The 12,139-nt window shown below is 39.7% G+C and overlaps 1 protein-coding gene across 1 annotated transcript; it reads left to right on the top strand.

The window, feature by feature from the left end:
• Positions 1-833: 833 nt before the first annotated feature.
• On the top strand, positions 834-7,944 carry pgpep1 (pyroglutamyl-peptidase I). The gene is made up of 5 exons (XM_012879980.3): positions 834-1,043; positions 2,469-2,521; positions 4,256-4,372; positions 4,768-5,000; positions 7,434-7,944. Exons 1-5 carry the CDS (start codon positions 1,010-1,012, stop codon positions 7,627-7,629), a joined length of 633 nt encoding a protein of 210 aa, XP_012735434.1. The 5' UTR covers positions 834-1,009; the 3' UTR covers positions 7,630-7,944.
• The last annotated feature ends 4,195 nt before the right edge of the window (positions 7,945-12,139 follow it).

Genomic DNA, 12,139 nt, shown 5'->3' with positions numbered 1-12,139 from the left:
AATTTCGTTCTGTACGCACTTTGTGCATACAAAATGACAAATAAAGCGGTCTATGTGTCTATTACATACATCACAAACATTTTGGGGGAACGATTTACTGAGGCCTAAACAAAATAATATTCCTGTGGGGAAATAATCTGGGGGAAAAAATAATCATCCGCTTTAAAAGATTATACCCAAACTCTTGACCTGAGGGGAGAGGTAAAATGCTAATGTTTGCAATCTGCTATATTTTGCATGAAATAATGCAATTACTATAGTGTGAAATGATGGTGATCAGACTGTAGCTCCGCTGAGATACTAAAAAAGCCCAGGTTGCTTGGATTTCATGTGTTAATTTCAGCTCAGCAAATTAAAAGATGAATCCATTGTCAACCAATATATCCACACGATTACTGGCATTTTTTCAGATACTGGGGGACATTTTTATAATATACAATTACATGGAAAACATACAAGGAAATTTTAAGTCATTGAGAAGGAAGAAATGTTATTTAATTGTCTCAGAACAGGACACGCTGGACTAAATAAAAACCATCCAATGAAAAGGTAAATAGCATAGTGGATTGTTGTACATTTATACATTTTCTGTCAGAATGTGTACCAAAATGTACTGAAAATTTGCAAAGCTCCTGAAAAGAGAACAAAGACATCTGAAGTCGCACTATTTCGATTTAATTCGCATTTTACAGTGAAAAACAAAAACTTTTTCTCTCCCCTGATGGCCTTCCGTTCACACTCCAGTTCAGTTGGTGGCGGTAAAGGCACCAACAGCTAGTTAGTCAACCGCTCACAAAAAAACAAACGAAGAAGAAGAAAGCCTCTCGCTGCCGTCCCGGTGACGTCACGCTCGACGCAGCGGCACGTAGAATGGAGGAGCTTCTCTAAGCTTCCTTTCAGTGCAGCAGAAGGAGCCGTTGGCTTACAGGGCGCCTTCGACTCTCCGCGCGGATCTGCTTCAGTTTGCAAACCGAGACTAAGCGGCGGATTCTAGGCGACATTTCAGGAGATGGACAACAGCAGCCGGACTGTGGTGGTGACTGGTTGGTGTCTCCTTTTAGCCCTTTTGTTGTCGCGTTTCGTGACACCTCCGAAAGAGCGAGAGAAGTAAAGGAAAAGTTGGCGAAGATGACAGCTTCTCTGCCCTTAATGGCGTCAGGTTGTTCCCGAGCTGCACTTGTGCCCAGAAAGAAGCGCTTTGTTGCTAACTTTGATTTCCACCCGCAGACTTAGTTACCCCGCTTTCCGCCCGCTGCCTAACATTTTATTATTTGGCCTTAATGAAGGCCCGCGTTTGTTTTCTAAAAATTAATGAATAATTGTGTGTTGTCTCGTCTTCTTTGCTTCTTAGTGGATTGTTTATGCGTGATGTCTATAAACTGGTGATTTTATTACTAATTCCCATTGGTTATTATTGACAAGTGGCAGTAACAGGAAAGGGAAAAAGTTGAATTTTAATACAATTTGACGTTTTACAGACAGCTTTATACATTTATTTATGTTTTTAACCTTATTTGTTACTGTTTTATATTCTGGTTTTATTTACTTTCAGAGTCAGAGTCTGTCTTTGAATGCGATAAGTGAACAAAATTAATTAGTAACCCAATAATGTTCCAGAGTTTTTTTCCCCCAATGCAGAACTTCCCCTTGACCTTTTTTTTTTTTTTTTTTTTTTTTTACTTCAAGTAACTAAATCTGTTTGTTGCCTTTATCATCTATTCCTTCAAACATTCAATAAATAAAGCCATTCTGGAGTAATTACTCATTATATGTTTGCAAAGTGTGGTTTTCCCTCGTACTGAATCAGTGCAGCTCTTTATAACAGCACAAAGTACAGTCCTGGCCATTTATTTCCACACAAGAGCCAGACTCAGTTTTTGTGCAGTCAGACACAAAAGAGTGCAGAGATGTGGAGATTGCCTGGGAACAGCTCCTGCACAATAGCTGGCCGGCTGGCAGCTGCTGGCCCCTCGCTCTGCTCCTTTTCAGCAGCCTGTCAGACAGACTGATCCTTTCTCCACCCAACCCCCAGGGACCTGCTGACCCCGGGACGGGTGGTGGAGAAAAGGGGGGGGGGGGGGGGATCAGTCATAGATCCCTGTATAAACAAGCCTGACTGAATAGCCATTAGCTCTTGAAAAATTTTCCTTCACTTTTTATGATATGCTGCATGGAAGCGTAATGAACTCTGTAGAAAAGTGTATTTATTATTATTATTTTTTTGGGGGCACAATAAAAGCAAACATTATGAAAATAACCTTTTTTTTAATGAGCCTTATTCGTTTCGAAGTTAAATACTAAAAGATTTAAGAGTTCCAGCGGTTTTAATTTCTTATAAATTAAACTGAATAAGATTCACAGTGTTTTTGTCTGTGTATATTTAAGCAAAGTCTTTGATAATAAAAATAATCATAATGAGATGATATTTAATCTTTTAATGGGTTAAGTAAACGTTTGGTTTCTTGCAGGTTTCGGACCATTTGGAGAGCACACTGTCAATGCCAGCTGGGTAGCAGTGCAGGTACGTTTGTATTTGTCTTTAACCTCGATATTATAACGTGATGTTTTATTTTATTTGAATTTTTTTAAGTCTCAAAGAGAGAGAATAAAAATTAACATTTAGTATGATTTTAATGTAAAATTCCCTACAACGGTCTCTTTGTTGATACACAGATGAACAGCACGTTAAACTTGTAATGTTCTCCCTGTTGGAATCACGTTTTTTTGTCCAGGTTTGGAGCTGTTTGTTCAGGAGAGAGTTATGCGACACTATAATAGCTGCCGGCCGACCGGCTTCACGCTGCGCAGCGCGGTTTGTCACAGGCTTTATGTGGGGGATGATAGAGGTTGTCAGGGTGTCTAGACGGACTTGATAAGGATATTAGAGCCAAACAAAAGGCCGTGTTGAGCAGGGTCACAGACATGGTCAGCCTGGCCTCTTTTTAATACCTGGGAGGGAGAGGGGGGGGTCATTGACCAGGCTGACTTGTCCTAAATGGAGACTACGGTGGAAGGGGGTGGTTCACTGGCTGTGAATTTAAATTTAAAACAACAGTAAAAGTGGTCAAATGGAGGACAGAAGAAGTTTCAGCCAGCGGCCATGATATAAGAGTAATGTTCTTGGGATGTGTTTAAAGATATCCAGCAATTTCATTTATTAGCTGTAGAAGTGCACCAAGAAACCCGGTGAACGTAATCAGAAGATCATATAAATGCTTGACCAGCCGCTAAACTGAGCAAACGCAGGATACCTAATTAAAAATACTCTTCAACGTGGAAGTTGTTACTTTGGCCCAACTTTAGCTATTCTTCAGCATCATTGATGTGTTTAAAAATGAAGTCAGAGGAAGGAGAGGGTGTTTTCTTCTCAAGTGTGTTGGCTGGTAGTTTAGGCATCCGGAGGGGGAAATTATGTTACAGCAAAGTCTCACTTTTTCTTTTAAACCTTAGAAGAGTCCAGTTCTATTTCTCATGGATCATGAGAAATATAATGTTATAAGATCCTAAAATATCAACACTTTAATAATTGTTGTTTTGAAAAGATTTCATAGTGAGCTTTTTAGTAAAGCAGTGTAACACCAGCTTCTCCTTTACACCCTGTGACGTCACTTAAAGCACTAATATAAATAATTAATCATTGTGATAACAACAATGAATAAACGATTTTACAACTTTATGCGAAAGTCAAGGTTTTTCCCCTCTCTCATATAAAGTTAGATGTAGCTGTTATTTTAAATTTATCTAATCTGGAGACATACTATGATTTGTTAATTTTATACACACCTCTGTCCCATAGCTTGGAGGATTTAACTGTAGTTGTAGATTTCCAGTGTTGAACGGAGTGACAGCTGTTTACCTTTGGGTGTGTACTTTCAATTTATGTAGAGAGTAGAATTATATATCTGTATTTATAGTTCTTAAAGAAAACAAAAATGTTTGAAAATTAATATCTTCAGGTCAGAGCTTAAAAGTGTATCCAGGAAACAACCAGAGAACGTCTGATCGAGGATGATGCATCTGTAATTAAATTAGAATTAAAGCAATGCTCCGAAAGTTTAGTTGTAACTTAAAATAATTAAAAATCACCCAGGTTTCAATTAACAAATTTCAAAGACATTTATACATGCTTTATTATCTAAATATAAATATTACAAACACCTGGTGCCTTGAAAGTTAAGCAATCAAAGATAATTCAAGAACTTGTCTTTCAATGTCTGTCAATTTGGTGAATTTGTGGTTTTGTTTGTCGTGTCAGGAAATGAAGAAACTGGGACTGGGCAAGAATGTGGACCTGCATGTTCACGAGGTTCCAGTAGAGTACCAGAAAGTCCAGAGTTTGGTCCCGTCGTTGTGGAAGCAGTATCATCCACGGGTAAGACAAACAAAATAAGTCCTGCACCACCTGATGGATAAAAAGGTTGAATCTAGTCCCTAATGTGTCTAAAATATTGTCTGATTTTATTGGCTCTGTTTCAAATTCAGATTAAACTCCAGTTTATCTCAACCTTAAAGTCTCTGTGGACACTTGGATAAACACCGCCTGCTAACTTTTAAACACATTTACATCCAGTTATACATTTTGAGTTAAAGTCAGGCCTTGAAACAACAGACAAAGAAACACGTTTTGTTTTTAATTTCAACGTCCTATATGAAGATGACATCATTAAAGCTATTATAATCCGTATAAACTGACACGTGGAAATGTGGTTTAGTAGAAATTGGAAAGATTCTCAGTAATTCCAACAATCTGTTTTTTTTTTTGTCCAGCTGGTAGTTCATGTCGGACTCTCGGGGATGGCCACCACTGTGACACTGGAGAAGTGTGGCAGAAATCACGGCTACAAAGGCCTGGACAACAGCAGCTTCTGTCCAGACTCACAGTGTTGCATTGTGGGAGGCCCAGACTGCATCAACTCTGTTATTGACATGGAGTCAGTCTGCAAGAGAGTAACCGCTTCAGGCCTGGGAGTAGCTGTATCCGTCTCCAAAGATGCTGGAAGGTGACCTTCTTCTTCTTCTTTCGCTTCGTTTTCCCTTTTGCTTCTGCATCATTTGTCATCAGTCCAGAACAGGCCTCTATTTTGTGTCGGTGTTGAGATAAACGCATTAATATCGTAGTAAATGCTAACACTTTGCACACTGGGATATGTTTAGCTGAGAAGGTCTAAAGTAAAAACAAAAAACTCTTCCCCAATTAGGCATTACATTACGACCACTGACAGGTGACATGAGTAACACTGTGCCACCTGTCAACGGATGGGATACATTAGACAGCAAGTGAGTATTTTATCCTCTTGGATCATGTCAGAAGCAGGAAAAATGGACAAGTGTAACCATTGGACTGGGTCCCATCACCAGAACTGCAGTTCTTCTGGGCCGTTCCCCTCCTGTAAAGGTCGTTATCTAACAGAACTGACCCAAGGAAGGAACCCTGAGGAGCTGGGGACAATGGAAACCTTGTTATCCAGCAGAATGTTAGTTTAACCCATACCACCTACCCAATCATTGTTGTGCACCTTTCAATGAAATGGTATTTCCTGGTAGCCGTGGCCTCCTGCCTTTTAGGATAATGCTCCGTCTCACTCATTAAAAACGGGTCAGAACAAGTTCGAGGTGCCTGCTTGGCCTCCACATATCCCAGATATTAATCCAGTCACGCACATGGGGTGTGCTGAAGAAACACGTCTGACTTATGGGAGATCTCACATCACAAGATCCAGGGCCTATAAGATCCAGCGCCAGATCCCTCAGCAAACCTTCGGCGGTCTGTTGAAGTCCCTGATTTGGCAGAAAAAGTGGGACAAACGTGCTGTGAAGGCACATTTTGCCGATACAATCTTAGGTGCCTAAGATTTAACTACCTGCAGCATTTCTTGCGTGCATTTCAACAGTGGAGGACTGGCGAATGAATACAGCCTTACGTCGTCTCTCTTGGCTTCATAGTGATCCTGATTTAAAAGCCATGTGCTGTTACGCCAAGCTTTATGGAAATGTTTAACTAGAGCAGATTTTAAATGCCCTGCGCATGTCCCGGGTTGGTGGGAGCGGTTGCAGCCGAAGAAAATAGGTCACCTGCAATAAAAGTGTAACCTACGCTTCTGCTGCTGTGATCACGCTAAAGTTGAGTCTTAATTGGAGTCCGTGTTTAATTACAACCACGGCAACAGATCTGGCAGTGACTTCAGCAAGCCGGCTCCATTTACACCTTAGATCTGTTAATCAGATATAATCCTAGGGCATTGTTTCTGTTTTATCTCATATAGCTGAACATAAAAGTACTGAGAAATGATCGATTTTTGCTCTAGCTGCCTTCCCAGGCACTGAGAGCAGAAGCCTGAGCTTCATTTTATTGTTATTTCCAGAGATCAGTGGATTTTTATTTAATTATTGGAATGTAAACAATACAAAACACTGATCTTTGACATTTGTGTTTAAATGTTGTTAGGAGACAAAAATACAGATTACTTGTGAGGGATCATTTAAAGTCAACATAAAATATGAGCAGTAGAGGAGTTTAAGCCCAGGCTGGACTGAAATGCTGGGAATATTTAACCTGTAAGAAATGCTTCCCACCACAAAGTTCCACCAATAGTTCAGGGTCCATCCAGAAAGTACCACCTCCCTGCCAGGACCATTTCAGGACTGGATTTCTAACCACTTTCTCTGACTCTTGCCCTGATTCTTGCAGGGATAAAATGACCGTGGTTCCTGGAGCCAGTTCAGCTTTAGCCAGATGGTCGTAATGTAATGCCTCATTTATACATTCAGGATTTATAAAGGTGATATGAAGTAAGACAGCAGCAGTGTTATAACCAGAAAACTGGACTCTGTTGATTCATCAACTTTATGATGAAAACCCTATTATATGTTAGACATTCAGATTGTACCAAGATTTTTTTTTATAACTGGATATATAACTGGAATAAAAGGAAAGCGTATATAAGGAATCTAAACTATGAACATGAATTATGAATAGTTTGTCGTCTTTCCCACTGTTGGTCAAACTCCTCATCCACATATCTGCTCTGAAACACGTGTAGGACCTGCTGCTCTCAGATTTCAGCTGTTATGAAACTTAATCCTGCATCATTTTTTGCTTTTCTCTGTCTTCATTTCAAAACATCATTGGACACAAAAACAGACAGTAACAGTAATTTACAATATTCACACGCTTAAAGGAGTAGGCAGAAGTCTAAAGTTATATCAGCCCTCTCCTGCAATGTTATTCCCATCACTTCCTGTTCATAAAGTCTCCAGTTTCTCTGTCTAATAAACAAAACTAATTAACAATTTGACCTTCATCTGCTTTTTTATTTTGCTTTCAAAGAGCCAGATCTGACTCTGTGAAGCTGTTCGGTGCTTCCAGTTTTTAATCTTGTTCTGGTTTACCGGAGCAAATCTCTCCTCTCATGCCCTCCTCCCATCGTTCGCAGGTACCTCTGTGATTTCACCTACTACACATCTCTGTACCTGAGCCACGGCCGCTCTGCCTTCATTCACGTGCCTCCTCTCGGAAAGCCTTACACCGGGGAAGAACTGGGCCGGGCGCTGCAGGCCATCATCAGCGAGATGCTGGAGCTCCTGGACCAGGCAGAAGAGAAGATCCACTGCCAGCAGCACATCCACTAAGTGACCTCAGACCAGCCTCTCCAGCCACACAAGAGAAATTGCACTTGACCACAAGTAGCCAAAACTTATTTTTCTTGTTTCTTTTTTACTCTTGTCTTTACTTTGACATAAGGAACTTCTGAGATTTGGCTGTTTTGTAGCATCTACCTGTTTTTATTATTATATATATGCTTCTGATTTTCAAAGACCTTCCTCAGTTAAAGCCTCCCGATGGCGAAAAGATTAAAAAGGGAGTCTGAAGGCAACCTTTGGTCACATTTAACTTTTTATCCAATAAAACATAGTTGTTGTTTTTTTAAAGGTGCCATGACATCACTATATAAACCATTTCAAGTAGTTGATATTGCTGCATATGTAAATTCTCCAAAGAATTTCATAAGAAAATAACATTAACTTGTTTCTTAAGGCCAAATGTCCTTCAATAAAAGGGTTACTTGCAGTAATGATATGCAGCTCTAGCTAGCTAACTTCACTCTGATTGGCTACTCACACACACACCACTTTCCCCCTACATCCACACCTCTCTTCTCGTCGCAACACTCTGTCACAAATCCCTTTTCATGGTTTAATCACCGGTTGAAGTGTTTGTGTTGCAGGATGTCAGAGAGGCGAGGCCAAGCCAACCAAAGCCTTTAACCCGGCGCCGCGATTCAACACAGTACGGCCAAAATAAAAAGCTGCAGGGAGCTCGCTGCGACAGCACAGCCGCGACAGGAATATGCAGCTGTCAACCCGCTCGTTACTGCGGAGGAGAGCAAGGTCTCCCAGGCAGCGGCAGGAAAATAATGCCGCTGGCAGCGGTTTAGCTTGTTAGTCAACCAGATTTTTCAGTTACAAATGCACGTTCCTTACATTCGACATCATTTAGAAAGTGAATTTCAGCCACTCTTCTGTGATTCTCTCGTCCTTCAGGAGTAGAAACTTCACGCATTTCTGATCACCGTCGGACATGTCGGCTCCCCTTTTTAGTAACCGCTGTGAAGTTAGTTTGAGGTTGAAAACGGCATAATCGTAGAAGTGGAGCAGTCAGACATGCTAGCTCAACTCACAGCCGGTCCATCAGCTGAGAGGAGGGGAAGGGAAGGTTGTTTGCTTGATGGTGCGCTCTGATTGGAGAATATGAATTATGTAGAAAGATAACCCGTTTTTTTTTTTTTTGTTTGTTTTTTTATCTAATCATTTTTGAGCAAAGCAAAAAGCTGATCTCCACTGAGCAGGTCCTTTGGTATTCACGTCTGACATTCACACGGCCTCATCAGTGCACATCACACCATATCATACCCACCAAAACCTCAGAGAAATGTAATTTGTTGTCATGGCCCCTTTAAGTTTAAAATCTGATTTAAAGAAGAAGAATAAAAACAGATTCCCCAAGGAAAGACTAAAGCAAATCCCTGCTTTTGATTTTATATGTAGTCATAGATGGAGATACAAAGAGTCAGTAACGTGACGTTAAATACGATCTAAAACCCCAAATGTGACTTCTATTAATGCACCTTATAGGGTTAGGGTTACCGTGATGGCTGTAGAAGACACATCTGGGAAACTGTAGCATCAGCATTAAGTCTTTCTCTTTTTTTAGATTTGCTATTCTCACATTGCTCCGTCATGTTTCAGATAGCAGGTGCTTACACCTACACGTCTAGAAGTTGTCCGTGTACATAATCCAATATGGTTTGAGTAGAAATGTTTAGCTGTAAGCTTCATTCTCCTTCGCTTGTTGTCCTGAACCTATCCGTCTTCTTTCCTTTTCGATGTTGAATTGTTTCCGAGTCAGTTTTCTTTATAAGAAGTTGTGAATTTGCCTTCCTTTACAAAGGTTATTTAAATCAGGGAACGGGTTGGTTCCAGCTCATACTTCCCCAGTTTGTTGGCCCAGTTCTGACAGAAATAAGTAAATCTACCCCCACTGAGATCTGGCCTTGGGCTGTGCAATGTAATTTTACGGATCTCATTCACTGGAATCTGTCTCCGAGTCGTGTTATGATTTTGTTACGGCTGCACACCTGTAGAGAAAACGTTAAAGTGTTTTTTATCATGATTATTTCCTGGCATATTAAAACAAAAGTATTTCTTTCAAGGTGTTGTAAACAAATACTGATTTTTTTTTTTTTTAGCTTGTTTGTCCCACTTAGGTGTTTCTGATCATTTGAGTTTCAGAGGAAGGTAACCCGAGGCAAAACAAAACCTTTAAATTATGCTTTTATTTATCATGGGAACAAGCTGGCCAAGAGGAGGTTGCAAAAAATCTGAAAACTACTCCGTGAAGATACTTACAACCTTATTTTAAATATGCAACCCAAAGCCAAATTTAGGAATTTTTTTTCTCAGTTGTGCAGCCCTTAGTTTTGCTCCTTAATCCAAACTTTCTGACGTCCTCCTCAGTGAGTCGGGTAAGTTGTACTTATTATAAGTGAGATGTTGATTTATTGAAGTTGGACGCAGAGTTTTTTTGTCATTGTTTTTGTCAGAACTGGGCCGTGTTTTTTTTATTTTTTTATTTCTGTTGCACTTTGTTTTTAAAGTTGGTTTTACCTGTTCTGAAACGGCATTTGTCAAAACAATGTGAACGGTCGCATGTTTTTTCTTTTCTGTCACTTTAAAACAAATCATGTAGCTTTCCACGACCATTTTAACATGTTCTTCTTTTTCAACAATTTTATAATGATGTGAGATTTTTTCTTTTTTTTTTTAAAGATTTGGATCTTTGTGTGTTTTATCTATTCTTTTCTTCTCTGGAGATTTGTCTTCGGTTCTGATTTCTTACTCCAACAGGCTTTCCTTTTTACTGGCCTGTGTTTGGTTTTACTGTGTAGACCAGAATTTCTTTTGATACGGAACTGCAAGGACAGCTTAGAGCGCCATCAACATTTCGTCTCTGCATCCTTTTTAAACTTATATAGCTAGAGTTGTTTGTATTTTGACCTATCAGTTGTTACACAGCTTGGATTCATTAGGTTTTAGTAAACATCCCTAATTTTTAACACGGCCATTTGTATTTGAGTTCAGGTGAGATTTGTGATCACAAAATTGGATCGCGGAGCCACCTACATTTCACGTTAACCCGTCTAAATTCAGTGCCTGTCGTCGTTACTCTGTTTGAACAAAAATCTTTGCAGTTATTAAACCTTGGAGCACAGCTTTCTCTTGAGTTTGTCAATATTGTGGCTTTGTGAGGGTTGTGGAGAATCCGTCTGCAGATCTTCTGTCTCCAGCGAACCTTCGAGGTGATCCCTGACTCTCTCCTGTGCCTTGTTGCTGTTTGTGTCCTGAAAAAAGGCCTTACTAATTCTCCATGGGTCTGATCCGAGATGTATAATTGATGCTGTCCATACAGACGTGTGGCTACCTCACAAATACTTTTTTTTTTTTTGTCTTTTAATCTCAGCTCAGTTGTATACCTACATCACTGCTCTGTGATTCCTGTGTTGAGGGACGTCCTCTGAGGTTTTTTTCTGTGTCATTATGCACTGTTACAGTCTTTAATCTCACTTTGTAAAAGAAAGGCTTTAAAATAAAGAAATTAAATAACATGAAATATTTTTCTGTCTTTTTTTTCCCACACTCAACTCTGGTTCTACCTCCTGAAAGTGTTTACAGTTCTTTGCAAAGGTATTCACACTTTGCAAACCTTTCCAATATTATTCAAGCTCAGAGTGGACAGAGTGTTTGAACATCGTTGGAGGTCCTTTACCCATCAGCAGGCCCAGGATCAGCTCCTTTGAGCAAGGAGGAACAGGATGAGTGTTGCTCTCAGGCATCAGAGGGAGACATCGCCAGGACTTGGAGCTTTCCTTGTCTTCTGACACTAAAAAAGCCTCGACTGTTAGAATGTCAAGTTATATTTTCCTTCCTAGTACTTGGGCGCTGCCCATATGATCCATATCAAAAGAGCCGCTGCTTGGGATAATCGTCCATAACCACACCCTGCTTTAAACTTCCTTACAGCTTCGGTTACCCCTGACCTGCCTGGTACGTTTTTTTTTATCTTCATGATGCTGTTTTGATCACTAATATTCTCTAAGCTCTAACAAACCCATGAGGCCTTTGCAGAAAATTTAGATCTGTACTGAAATTAAAAAACACTGGGGATCTCCTCAAATAAAGGGATTTGAACCTGACAGGATTTTAAATAGGGTTCTCGTGGCCAATGGAGCTGGAAAACAAATGCACACGACACTTCTCAGGTTTCTTTGTAAACAAAGAAATAGAAAAACATTTCACAACAATGCACTACTCTGCATTGCTCTATTGCATACAATTGTACTTAAATACATTTAGCTTTGTAGTTGGAACATGATAAAAGGTAAAAAAAAGAAGAAAGTTAAATTACTATAGATACTTTTGTATGGAACTTAAAACTCTTGAAGGACTGTTTTTATTATTTATTTATTTTTATTAATCCTATTTTATCCTATTTTATATGTTTTTATCTATGCTTTCGGGCAGATGAATTTCCCCTATCGGGTATCAATACAGTAATTATCTATCTATCTATCTATCTATCTAT

Source organism: Fundulus heteroclitus, chromosome 9 (assembly GCF_011125445.2).
Source record: "Fundulus heteroclitus isolate FHET01 chromosome 9, MU-UCD_Fhet_4.1, whole genome shotgun sequence".
Lineage (NCBI taxonomy): Eukaryota > Metazoa > Chordata > Actinopteri > Cyprinodontiformes > Fundulidae > Fundulus > Fundulus heteroclitus.
This window is presented reverse-complemented; position numbering and strand designations above follow the sequence as displayed.

Bases quoted from the DNA above. Each gene is read 5' to 3' on its own strand.
- pgpep1 (XM_012879980.3), top strand. From the start codon at position 1,010: ATGGACAACAGCAGCCGGACTGTGGTGGTGACTG. The intron at 1,044-2,468 runs GTTGGTGTCTCC...GGTTTCTTGCAG, and splicing joins CCGGACTGTGGTGGTGACTG to GTTTCGGACCATTTGGAGAG. The intron at 5,001-7,433 runs GTGACCTTCTTC...CATCGTTCGCAG, and splicing joins GTCTCCAAAGATGCTGGAAG to GTACCTCTGTGATTTCACCT.